Here is a 13734-nt window from a genome sequence, read left to right on the forward strand (position 1 = left end):
GAAAAGCGAAATTGAAAAAGAAAAACCAAATTACACAATATGTAAATGTTTAGGGTTAATTTTTTTAAAATCAAGATTAAATTGACATAATATATAAATGTTGAGGATTAAAATTACTATTATGCATATTTTAAAAGTTGTCTTGTCATCTTTCGATCAATCATTTGACAACTTACGACAACAACAAAAAAAACTGAATAGTTAAGTGATTGCAAGTATAATTTACCCCCAAAAATTAATATTTTATTTTAGGATAAACTATATTAACTCACCCTAAATTTTGTTTAAAAATAGATTTTAGTCACCTAATTTTTAAAAATTACATAATAGTTAGTAACGTTATCAAATTATTATATTTTTGTCTCTCCGTTGTTGACTTCCGTTTAAAAAAAACGTTATACCTTAATGAAAAATTATTTTGATATTTAAAAAAAAAGATTATTTAGTAAACGAATGGTGAGTTTGGATAAACAGTACGTTTAGTGTAAAAACAGCAGTAGTGATGAGATTAAATACTATAGCCTGAGATAAGCTAAATGGACTACACTACACCCCATCGCCGTCCAAACCTAGTAGAAATATAAGCTTAGGTAGAATCGTGCAGTTTAAGCTTTATTTTATTAAAAGAAGTCAAACGAAGTAAAGTATATTATGATGCAGAAGAGTAAGAAGGAGGAGGTGATCACCTCCAATTTCCAATTTTTGTGTTAATTGCATTCAGAGTTCACTCTTAAAAGGCAATGGTGCTTTGCCTCTGCCTTAGGCTTTAGCCTCCTCTTCTCTCTTACTGTGTTTCACTTTACTTGTCCGAGAGAGTTTTCTGATTCTCTATTCCTCATTTTACGTTACATTTTTCCCCAGAGACACAAACCAATACACTTTCATCTCTCTTCATTTTTTTCCTTTCCAGTACCAATTTCTTCTTTCAATTAAGCTATTATTCCTCCATGGCTTCCAATTTGCAACACGATTCCACTTCTTCCAGTGAGCTTTCTTTCTTTCTTTGTTGGATTTGAATTTGTTCGGAGATCAATACGAGCTCCTTTTCCTTATTTCTTAATCGGCTGTTAGATGAATTTACTCTTTCAGCTCATTCTAGTTATTCCCTTTTAGCACTGAGTTTATCTGGTTTTGAATTTAAAAAAAAAAGATATAATCTTTCATAGTTAATCTCAGTGCTGCCTTTTAATTATATTGTACCTTCCAAGTGCTAAGTTTAGGCCTTGTAATTGTACTGTACCTCAGTACTAATTTCGTTTAATGTTGATGAAACCCCATATCGCATGGTTTGGCTGTTTGTAAATTGATATGTAGCTTGTTCTTTATGTTTCTCTTGTCTTTGTTAGATGAGAAATCGGCTTTGACAACAGACACCAAAGGTATGAAATCAGAAACATCCACCATTGACAGCAAAACTTCGAAACCAGAAGCTTCCCAACCAGCTCAGGCTGGAGCCTCCCCTTCCAATATGGGACCTGGGTTTGTCCCACCCAATCCGTTTGATTTCTCAGCCATGAGTGGCCTTCTTGAGGTAAGCTTCTCAATTTTTAATTTTATTATTCTCTGGATGGATTACTCTGAATTGTTTCTTCAAATGAAAATGAAGTTGTTATTAAATTTAATGGAAAAGTTTAGTTTTTAGTATCAAGTCTAGATTAGTACGTCCGGAGTTCATTTTCAGGTCTTTTTACGTTTTTTTCCATTCATCTCTGGTGGGTTCTGCAGTTTATTCTTCTTGTGACTGATTTGGTTTGATTTTAATCTCATTTTTCATTTTTGCACAATTCGGTTTCCGTAACAGCTTGTCTTTAAGTCTCAAGTCAGAACAAATTTTAACTTTATGTGTTGTGGATCTTGACCATCTTGGTCTATTTTAGGATCCAAGCATCAAGAGACTAGCTGAGCAGATAACAAAAGATCCTTCATTTAACCAAATGGCAGAGCAGCTCACTATGATGTTTCAAGGGGCATCAGCCGAAGAGAGTTTGCCTGAGTTTGAACCACAGCAGTACTATTCGACCATGCAACAGGTTATGCAGAATCCCCAGTTTATGACCATGGCTGAACGCCTTGGTAATGCATTAATGCAGGTACATGTGGCCTCAGTTACCCATTTAAGCGGATTCACGGTTCTTTTAGTCTTTTACCCTTCTATCACATTAAATGAACTCGCTTCTGGCAGATGAAGTTTTAGTTTTGTCTTCAGGATCCTGCTACGTCTAGTATGCTTGAAAGTTTGTCCAATCCTCAGCAAAAAGACCAGATTGAGGAAAGAATGACACGTATCAAAGAGGATCCATCATTGAAACATATTCTAGAAGAAATAGAGACAGGTGGTCCCGCAGCAATGATGAGGTGGGTGATCAAAGTACTAGTAGCATCATAGTATTATAGTGTTGTGGGCACAACAGTTTCTTCTTTAGAATGTATGTAGATGTCTGCATTTAGCTATTTTTCACTAAATTAATAGCAGAAAGGCTTCTGGATTAGGTACTGGAATGATAAAGAAGTTCTCCAGAAGTTGGGTGAAGCAATGGGTCTTGCAGATTCAGGAGATGCAGCCATTTCTGTTGGTAACGCTGCAGCCGATGGAGATGATGAAGTAGGGAATGAGGATGAGTCAATTGTACATCATTGTGCTAGTGTTGGTGATGTTGAGGTAGGACAGAGTGAATTTTTGTACATGTATTTTTCGCCTTTGATAGATAATCTAAAAAGTCTCGACTCTATTTGTGGTTTAGGGTCTGAAAACTGCACTAACCTCTGGTGCTGATAAGGATGAAGAAGATGCAGAGGGGAGGACGGCTTTACATTTTGCATGTGGTTATGGCGAGGTATGATAATTTTATACTTGAAATCTGAGTAGTCCCTACTGCTGCATTACCTGACTAATGAAGTAGTTTTGTCTATCGAGGACAAACTTGTGTGGAAAATCTGATGGGTTTAACAACTGATTGTTACAAGTATTAATACTAGTCTCAAATGCCGGGGGACACCTCTAGTCTAGTAGTTTAGGAGAGTTTGTAGGAGATTGGGTTATTGGGCTAGTTTTAAGTTATGTTTCTTAGTAAAGATTTCAGGCAAAGGGATAGATTCAATGTCATGTTTATTACCTGGGGGTAAAGCTAATACACTAGTGATTTTATTATTGTAGATGAAATGTGCACAGATCCTTGTTGAAGCTGGAGCAAGAGTGGATGCTTTGGACAAGAATAAGAATACTGCACTTCATTATGCAGCTGGTTATGGAAGGAAAGACTGTGTGGCCCTTCTACTGGAGAACGGGGCTGCCGTGTAAGTAAACAAACTCGTTGGGCAACCATTGATATGGCTATTGACTTGTTTATGTAATTTATTTTATTTTATTTTTTATGGCAGCACACTCCAAAACATGGATGGCAAGACCCCCATTGAAGTAGCCAAGCTGAACAATCAGCATGAGGTAGTAAAGTTGTTGGAGAAGGATGGGTTTTTGTGAGTTGGGAGGGGGCACTGGCATATGAGCATGGGAAGGTGCTGCTTGCATTGCGCCCATGAATTAAATTGTACCTCGAGGAAAAGGGAGGTAAAGTGGTAAACTCAAAACAATAAATAAATAAAATATATACTGAATACAATAATAATAAACGCATGCCAGAATTTATGTGAAAACATAGAAGTTATATGAACGAAAGATCTGTAGATGAAGACTGGTAGACGACAACAATGTTTATTGTGTTTTTGTTAATCACAGTTAACAATAAAGTCATTTCATCACTTAAATTCTACAATTATTCTATAATGCTTAATTGATAAAAGGAGGAAGGAGGGTGGTTCACACATTAGGAGAAAGAAAGGTCCCGAGCATAGAAGTCGAGGGTTGAAGAAGACTTCTCCTAAAGTCAAGTATGCCCATTTATAAATGATAGGCGAGGGCGACCATCTCTTGGCCCTAGCCTCGACATGTGGTCTACAATTATCTTGTCACGATTGATTACTTAAGGAGCATATTTGTGTTGGATAAATGATGATAAGATTAATATAGATCAAACAAGGTTCACGTGTGATTCATGCAAAGAAGAGTCCAACACTTAATTTTAATAAAGTAAATAAGAGATATTTCATGCGCGACGCATACATACACCTACGAAGGTGCGAGAGAAAAAAGAAAAGGGAGGGGGGAGGCCAAGAAGCTACCATCTGCCAAATTGCAGTGAAAATAGGATCCACACTCTTCACGCCGGTCTCTTTCTTTCTATTTTTATTTTACACAAATTTAAAAGGAGATTAGGGCAATTGACATTTTCCAAACACTGTAACCATCGATGATCTACTACTCACCATGTCATTCGTTTTTGTTCAAAGAAAATTAAATCGTAAAAATATAAATTTAGGTAACTATTAATAAAAAAGAAAATTGGAACATAATTCGGATCCAACGACTGTATATAAACTCGTGATCGTTCAAGATTTACATGTTTCACATTATCTCGTATATCTTGCTCTGAGCTGCCTCTGCGTGCGGGGGCAGGATCGGAGATTGTTTGGTCGGCGAAGTTTGAGACCTGTCTTTGTAGTCCAATCGACTGCTAATATTCGAGTTGGATTGCGACAATGGAGGCAGAGAAGAAACATTCATCAGCCGTTTCTAATGTGGGAGCTTGGGCAATGAACGTTATTAGCTCCGTCGGGTTAATCATGGCCAACAAGCAACTCATGTCCCCTACCGGTCATGCCTTCGCTTTTGGTCTGTTTCCTTTATTTCCTTCTTTTTTGGTTTCTGTTTTATGATCGCCGGCAGATTTCTCAAATGTTACGTCGTTATGGTGATTGAATTTCTCGAAGTTTTGATTAGCCGATTCCTGTTGGGTTCCGATGCCTAAATAAATGAAATTCTGGGGGAAATGGCAAACCGTTTGGGCACATTCCCTTTCTAGATTGAGTTGGCGCCAATCTACCGCCATGTTTTTGCGTTCTTTCTATTTAAACTTCTTTCTCTAGCTTTCAGCAATTGCGTATATGCTGGATGAAAGACTTTTATCCTTCAGATTTTGCTTTTTCTTTGGCTTTATCAAGCAAGAAAACAATTCCTCTTCAAATTCATATCAAGTTTTAGATAATTTATACGTAACCATGCATTTCATAATCCAAAACCAATTCCAAATCTTCAAATTCATGTTCCCTTCTGTTTTTGCGTGTATATATACACACAAATCAACTGCTGGAGCTGAACCACCTGTAAATTTACCTTATCACTCCATTCGTCCATTGACTCTCCTGGTCGTTTCGCCTCGAACCCTCCTTTCCTTGATTCATGGCGTGGCCATGATAGATGCAATTTTCAACAATCCTAGTCTATGCTTCTGCTTGTTATCTTCTTTACTTCTATCCCTTAACTTCAAAATTTTTTTATGGGATGATGAGTTGAGATGACTATTGATCTTCCAGAATCTTAATTATATCTTTGTATTCAATCTGAAAGCTCAGATTAGCCTAAGACAATGAAATTATTATATATTTCCATCCCAATTTATCAAATCTGAGAAAGGCGCTACCTTTTTCTTTTGCTAATACTGTAATTTTTAACATTTCGTAGTAGTTTAGCCCATCTGGACTGGTCTTGCCATGTTTTAGCTTCTGTAAATCTAAAAAATGTCCTGCTTTTACAGCGACAACATTAACTGGGTTCCACTTTTGTACAACTGCCTTAATCGGTTTGGTGTCAAATGCCACTGGTTACACAACAAAAAAGAATGTTCCTTTGTGGGAGCTTCTTTGGTTCTCGGTTGTTGCCAATACTTCAATTACCGCGATGAACTTGAGCCTCATGTTGAATTCGGTTGGATTTTATCAGGTAAAATGACTCTTTAGTAAACACGAGAAAGATAGTACTAACTTTCATTCCTATTTACTTGATAAAAGTTCAAGTTCTTATCTTGGGTATTATCATTATGATTTAGATTTTAAAGCTAATCCTCCATGCTTATCATTGTAATACAGATTTCAAAGCTAAGTATGATTCCTGTTGTTTGTTTTCTGGAATGGCTCCTCAATGGTAAACATTACTCGAGTAAAGTCAAGATGGCAGTGGTGGTGGTGGTGATTGGTGTGGGTGTTTGTACAGTTACTGATGTAAAAATTAACGCGCATGGCTTTCTTTGTGCCTGTGTCGCTGTCCTATCTACCTCCTTACAACAAATTGTAAGCATTTCTCATTCTACCATTCTTTTGTTTGCTTGAAAGCGTCTCTCCTTTACCCCTTTGATCATCATTTAATACTCAATGTATGCTTCTGTTTGTATTGATTAACAATGTTCGTGGAACAGTCAATTGGGTCCTTACAGAAGAAGTACTCAATAGGATCTTTTGAACTGCTTAGCCAAACAGCTCCAATCCAAGCTTTATCTCTTTTGTTGCTTGGTCCATTCGTTGATTACTTCCTCACTGGCAAGTTACTAGCAAGTTATAAGATCTCCTCAGCTGCATTTGTAAGTATTCCTTGTCTCTTAAAAACAAAGTTTGACGATTTTTATGAGGAGAAATCTGATATGGGTATGAAACGGGGGGGAATGTGCAGTTTTTCATAGTACTGTCATGTTCCTTAGCTGTTTTCTGCAACATAAGCCAGTACCTGTGCATTGGACGATTCTCGGCAGTGTCTTTCCAAGTGCTAGGACACATGAAAACAGTATGCGTGTTGATATTAGGATGGATGCTGTTTGATTCAGAGCTGACATTGAAAAACATACTAGGGATGAGCATAGCTGTGAATGGGATGATAATATATAGTTGGGCAGTTGAGGGAGATAAGCCAATGCAATACCGAAAAGATGCTACATCAGATGTAAAGGTACTTATAAAGCAAGTGGACGGCTCATCACTACTCAAGGACGTTGAGCTTGGCAAATCTCAAGGATAGTTGTTGCCCAAAATCTTAGGGATTTTTGTTTTTCCAATAACTGGCTAACCACCGGTTGTTCAAAAATCTTCAATTTTTTCTTTTCTTTTATTTCTTGATATTTCGTTGTAGTTTAAGTTATAATGGAAAATGATTTTTTCCATAATAATATCTCTTCTGAACTACATGAGAGTGGATAGGTAAGGCTAAATATAAAGGTTTGGATTGGCAATTGAGTGCGGTGCGGTGCATTTAGCTTACTTTTTGTTTCACGCTATAGTATCGCTACAATATCTAATTTCACCGCCATCGCTGTTTTTATACTAACCATATATGTAAAAGCACTGTCCATCCAAACTCATCCTAAAAGACTCAAGTGTATGCTGTATTTCTAGAATTCATCACATCCGCTTAATGGTTGGAAAACAATTTTTTTAAACAATAAACAAGTAATTACATTTTTAAAATAAAAATAAAATTAAAGAATAGTCTTTTAAGGGTATTGATCTCTCTAAAAAAATATTTAAATCAGCTTAATTGTTGATAACTTCAAAAGTGGTGAAAAAGACAATTAATCACGACATTCAAATATTTGTCAATTTATCTTATTTTTTTATTGATGTAGTAATAACTTTTTCCTTCAATATTTACAACTCTACTTGAAGCTTGCTTAAGCATATGAGTGTCGAATAAATTAGATGTTTGAAGGAAAGAATTTGTCATTTCTCTTTACCTTAAATAAATATTTTAAAAACTGAAATCGGAGGTCTCAAGAAAAAAGTTAAATTGTGTTATTAATCCTTATACTTAATGGAAATTATAGGTGTAGTCCCTATACTTTAATTTGATTAATTTTAGTTTTTATATTTTTCAACTTGATCAATTTTAGTCCCTATGCTTTTCAAAATTTAAAATTTTAGCCTTGATTCGAACATTAACTGTTAAATCGATTTGGTTAAATTTAATTATTAGTCTTGTACTAAACGTAATTGTAAATTTAGTCCATAATCTTCAATTGGATCATTTTTAAGTTCTTAAACTTTTCGAATTTTGAAATTTCAATCTCGACGCAAATGATAATTATTATCCATTAATTGAATTTTTAGTAAATAATATATAAAAATAACAAACTTTAACTAAAATCCAATTAATGGATTAAATTCAATTAATGGAAATTTAGGTTTCGGTAAATGTTTATTTTTATGGAAATTATTTAGTAAAATATAAAAGGCTTAAATGTCTTTTGGCATATACACACCCATTATTTGAATAAAAAATTTTATAATTTTTTGAATTTTTTTTTTCAAATAGTGATATAACTAAGCTTGATAGTATATAAATAGTATTTATGTATCATTAGGTGTTATATTCGTGCAAAGGAGACCATAATTTAGAGGTCTCCATGGGCCGAGCGGCCCGGCCCGGCCCGACGGTCCGCTCGAAATATGAGAGGGTTCGAGTAAAAATGTAGGCTCGAAATATGTGTTTGGGCAAAAAAAATGAGGCCCGTTTAGAAAACGGACAGGCCTCGGGCACCACTTTTTTGGCCCGGCCCGGCCCAAATTTAATAAAAATATATATTTTTTTATTTTTATTTTTTAATTTTAAAATATTTTTAAAATACTTTTATTTTTATTTTTTTATTTTTAAAATTATTTTTTGGTGTTTATTAAAAAATGGGCTGGGCCGGGCCGGGGTCGGGCTTAGGATTTTATTCTCGGGCTGGATCTGGACAAAATTCCAAGTCCATATTTCGGGCCTGGCCGGGCCCGAACCTAGGATGCGGCCCAAAATTTTTTCCTGGGCCTGGCCCGGCCCGGCCCATTGACACCTCTACCATAATTGATGCACACATTTTAGATTATTTATATTCAATTGGGATTATTCGGCTTAATTGGAATGATTCTTTACTTGGAAGAGACTTAAGACTTATCTGGTTAGATCTTAATTAAAATGTAAACACTCTAGTAATTTGTATGTTCACCAAGATAATTAATGTAAATCCTAAAAGATAAGAATGTATAAAATTTAAATCTCTTAGAACTTTCATATTGTACATAGGCATTAATCACAATTATTGATGTAACTCAATCTATATCGTTGGATTTGTAATCACTTCATTCTTGAGTAATAGAATACTTGATAGCATTTACTCAAACATTTGGTGTGCTATTATTTTCTTGTGGCTTTTTTCTATTCGATTCGAGTTCATTTGTCTTTTGAGTTTGCCTTTGTTTTATTTCAGTCGCCTAAGGTCGTAGATAGTAATAAGTGCTGAAGCCACTGGAAAAAAAATTATTTTATAAAAAAATAATAAAGTTATTGACCCCACAATTATTTGAAAACAACCACTAAAATTCAAAAATTTTTAATTTTTTCTTATCTTCTTTCAACATTCATAATTTTTTTTCTCCAAAATTTTTTTTTATTTTCTCACGGTTTGTTCATAAATTTTACCAGATAGATTCCAAATAAAATCTCACCACTATTTATAAGGATTCTCATATCTTTTTATACAATGTATTTCCCAAACAAAATCATCCGGATGAAATCGCATCTCTATTTATAGAAATTCTCAAGTCTTTTCATAAAAAATAATTTTATAATAGGTATTTTTTTTAATAATTATATCTCTTAAATTAATATAACGGTTCAATTAACATTTCTTAAATGAACGTAAGTAATATTAATTGAGTAGTTATAATTTTTTGTTAAAAAATAACTCTTCATATTTAAGGGATATAATTCATTATCATGAATAGCCATAATTCTTAATTAATAACCAAAAGTTATAAATTTATATTGCTTAAACCCTTTCATTTTTATTTAACGAAATACTATAAATATTTTAAAAATGTTTCAACAACTCAACTTAGGGTCAGTTTAGCATTACTCCTTAAAAGCACTTTTGAGTAAAAATTAAAATTTTCTACTTCTGCTTTTGGTCTCAAAAGCACTTTTAAAAAACTCAAAAGCCTCTTGTTTAGTAATGACTTTATCAAGTGGTTTTTTTTATCTAAAAAATACTTATGAGAGACGATGTTAAATTGACCTTTAGTCTGATGAGAAGAAGTATACCAACCTATTACTCAAGTCCCTCTTCTCTCATATGATTTTCATATCCCTAAGATGGATGGAAGTTGAGATTAGGGTAATTTTAGCTATTTAGTGGTTGATGCTTTATTAGATTGCATTGTGGCCATTAAACCACCTTCTCAAACTGGGTTGTTGATCAATATCGTAGAATCTCAATAAAATTTACGTATCTTGCTATTGACGCATACCGAATTGACGAGGATGTAAGTGATGGTAATTTTTAAATCTGTAAAGAATTCAAGTGTTTACTTTGCTTGTGAGTAAAGATAAGGTAATTATTAATGAACATATGGAACTGGTGAGGAGGTAAGTGATGGTAGTTTCTGGATCTTTAAAGAATTCAAGTGTGTTTATTTTGCTTGTGAGTAAATATAAACTACTTATTAATGAAGAGCGCATCAGATATCAAAACCTATTTTATATTATATGTTGAGATATTATCAAAGACATTATCCAAATCCCCCATCGATTTGGATCTAGGCTATTAAAGTTGACAAATTCTATGATGAGAACTCAAATCAGGCACTTCCTAAAATAATTATAATGTAAATCTTTTGAAACATATTTTTATAAATGAATTTAAAAGTAAAATTAATTTTTTTTCAAATGTAATTCTTTAATTTATGAGATCAAAAAATTGATTTATCAATTTATATAAAAACTATCCCATTAATAAATTGATATGACATGGTGGCCAACTTTTCTGTGCAGAAGAAATGAACAAATTGCAAAATGCACAGCTTGGTTTCCCATTACTGTTTGTTCCTGTACAAATATAATTGTTTCAACGAAACGCCGCTGGCCCATTAGCTCAGTTGGTTAGCGCGTGGTGCTAATAACGCCAAGGTCGCAGGTTCGAGACCTGCATGGGCCATTTGTTTAATATTTTTTAATATTCGGGCCTGATATTAAGGTCATTTGGGCTCGCATATTACCTAATTAGACCAAAACTAAACTTACCAAATTATTTGGGTTTGGTGGACTATTTTGCTATATAAATATATTTTTATGATTAATTTTTTTATTGATTTATTATCAATAAAAAATAAAAACACCATCTTAATATAATTTAATTTGTATATAATGATAATTTAGTAATTTCACAACTAAAGTTGACCCGTGATATCAACTCAGTAAAAACCTTAATACAAGTATATGCTAGTGTAGATAAATAAATGTAAAATGTATATGAGAGAATAATTTAATAATTTCACAATTAAATTGATACTTAATTGACTTGTGATTCTGTCTCGATAAAAAACTTAATACAAATATAATATATATAGGCAAGTATAGATAGATAAATGTAGAAATTACATTGATTTTAATACTGGGAAGGCTATTTCTTTTTTGTGATAGAAATTTTGAGTACAATCATATTTGAGATTTATTTTTAAAATTTATTATTATTAGGCTTAATTAATCAGTAGACCCTTAAACTATGACTTTTTTTAAGGGTAAATTACACCAATAGTCACTCAAATTTTGGGTAGCTGACAAAACAGTCACTCTGGTTTCAATTTAGTCACTCAACTTTTAAAAAATAACAAAACAATCATTAATGTTATAGAAAAGTGACAAATCAGTCACCCATTAACTTTTTCCGTCACTGGCTTAACAAGACTGCTGACGTGGCTAGTTAATTTTCCACGTTGAACAAGGCAAAGTTGAGTGACTTTTTTTTTCATCCTTCCTTTTTCATTTTTTAATAAATGACCCAATATTTTTACTTTTTGCATAAATAACCCAATATGTTTATGTTTTTTCTTCTGCACCCCAATAATCTCTATTTTCAAAGATTATGATCTACTTCTTCTTCACTAACACTGATATGCTCAACTTAATAAAAAAAGATGCAGTTTCTATTTTTCATTTTCCACGAAAGAGAGATGATGGTCAACATTAAACATCATCATCATCCATTAACTATTGTGGGTTTAAACCTCACATGGGTGTATAATCAACAAGATCCATTAACTGGCAAATGAGTTTCCATTTCAATACAAACCATATTTACTCAACAAAACACTCACAATTAGATACTTACCAAACATCACCATGGTAGTAAACTGATAAAAAAGTTTTAAGACAAAAGGTAATAAAGAAAACAAAAACCCCATATAGAAAAAGAAAAAGAAAGTAGCAACAATCGCATCGTTTTATCCCTAAACCATGGCAGATTCTAAGTTCAAAGTATCTGGTACAAAGAAGAAGAAGAAATAAAGATGACCCGAAAAGAGATGAGATGGTGCATTTGGCCGAATACAGCTAAGAAAAGCTCTCAGCTGTTCTCGTCATCAAAAATTTTCTTTGTGAAGCTTGCCTCTCTGCTGTCACCACGATCTATGATCTTTTTTTTTTCCTTTCTTGATTCCTGATTCAATCACAGCTCTCAAAATTTTCTCTTCTTCTTCTTCTTCTTTTATTGCCTAGCCCAATTAGAGTTTTAAATTGGGGTCGTTTATACAGTAGGATGCTATGTCACTTTTCTGTTACGTCTGTAACGAAAAATGGTTAAAATGATTGTTTTGTTATTTTCCAAAAGTTGAGTGACTGAATTGAAACTAGAGTGACTGTTTTGTCAGCTACCCCAAAGTTGAGTGACTGTTGGTGTAATTTTAATTAGGTATTTAATTTTTTTATCGAGCCAAACTATAATTTTTATTATTAGGCAGGAATGGGAACATGAGAGTAGGAGGGAGGGAGGGAGGGAGGGAGGGAGAGGTGGGAAAATATTCTTATTTTATTTAATATTAATATAAATTATTTATTTAATTCTTTTCCTTTTCAAATTTTTAGCCACATTAAGGTAAAATAAATTTTAATGGCGTGTCACTTTCTGATTGACTATAAGGATTATTTTTAACGTATGTAATGGTAGAGGGCAACATTGGTTATGGAAATAAAGTTGAAGTATCTGATTGACTAAAAAAAAGTTTAGGTACCTAACTCGAAAAAAGGCCATAGTTTAAGGGACAACTATTCAATTAAGCCTTAGTATTATTATTTGTGTAATTTACACAACATGCCACCCCATTATGCTTAAGTTTCTTTTTTGGTTATTTAAGAATAAAAAAATTATAAAATAGTCACCCAACTAATTAGTTTGTCTGTTTTGGTCCAATTTCGTTTACTGCCACTAATTTGATGACATGGCAATTTTTATAATAAGTATAATAACAAATTTATCCCTCAATAATAATCTTTTCAATTTGATTATGATTATAAAGAAATTAACCCTCAAGTTTTACAAATTGTCTCAATTTGGTCCTAATTATAATAAAATTACAAAATTATTTAGTCACTTTAGATATCTATTTAATTGGTTAAATGATGAATCCAAAGTGTAGCTAAATTAAGAGATCATGTTATCTAATTATTTGAAATGGAATAAAATTAATTGAATAAAGTTACAAATACATGTTAATATGATAAAGTTGTCATGACTTTACACGAGATTAAAATAGGGCTTATGTAAAATATTCAATTAGGTAACTAATTTTAGTTTCTGCATATGTGGACTTTTAGGTGACCCAATTAGGGTCAAAGGATGCCAAAACTTATGGGGAGTGCTTGTCACCCTAACAAGCTAAGGTGGGCGAAATAAGGATGCCTTGTTAGACTCGATTTTCTGCCCATATGGTTGAATCACCCAACAAATCTTTATTTTATTGATATTCCAAATAATTAAACTTCTAACAACTTTTGATAAATATCTCATATTAGTTGAAGAAAAAAGATTAATGAAAATCGATGAATTG

At 33.1% G+C, this 13734-nt stretch overlaps 2 protein-coding genes and 1 non-coding gene across 3 annotated transcripts; all 3 read left to right on the forward strand.

Annotated features, from left to right (window-relative positions):
• Positions 1 to 607: 607 nt before the first annotated feature.
• Positions 608 to 3756, forward strand: LOC107941002 (ankyrin repeat domain-containing protein 2B). Its single transcript, XM_016874498.2, has 8 exons — positions 608 to 984; positions 1347 to 1531; positions 1878 to 2090; positions 2207 to 2355; positions 2491 to 2659; positions 2742 to 2834; positions 3155 to 3294; positions 3379 to 3756. The coding sequence occupies exons 1-8, from the start codon at positions 948 to 950 to the stop codon at positions 3476 to 3478; spliced, it is 1086 nt and encodes a 361-aa protein (XP_016729987.1). The 5' UTR covers positions 608 to 947; the 3' UTR covers positions 3479 to 3756.
• Positions 3757 to 4301: 545 nt separating this feature from the next.
• On the forward strand, positions 4302 to 7109 carry LOC107941003 (UDP-rhamnose/UDP-galactose transporter 1). The gene is made up of 5 exons (XM_016874499.2): positions 4302 to 4726; positions 5649 to 5833; positions 5980 to 6180; positions 6306 to 6467; positions 6557 to 7109. Exons 1-5 carry the CDS (start codon positions 4594 to 4596, stop codon positions 6896 to 6898), a joined length of 1023 nt encoding a protein of 340 aa, XP_016729988.1. The 5' UTR covers positions 4302 to 4593; the 3' UTR covers positions 6899 to 7109.
• Positions 7110 to 10773: 3664 nt separating this feature from the next.
• TRNAI-AAU (transfer RNA isoleucine (anticodon AAU)) lies at positions 10774 to 10847 on the forward strand. The gene has a single exon. It is a non-coding gene; the product is annotated as a tRNA-Ile (tRNA).
• Positions 10848 to 13734: the final 2887 nt, after the last annotated feature.

This window comes from Gossypium hirsutum, chromosome D12 (assembly GCF_007990345.1).
Source record: "Gossypium hirsutum isolate 1008001.06 chromosome D12, Gossypium_hirsutum_v2.1, whole genome shotgun sequence".
NCBI lineage: Eukaryota > Viridiplantae > Streptophyta > Magnoliopsida > Malvales > Malvaceae > Gossypium > Gossypium hirsutum.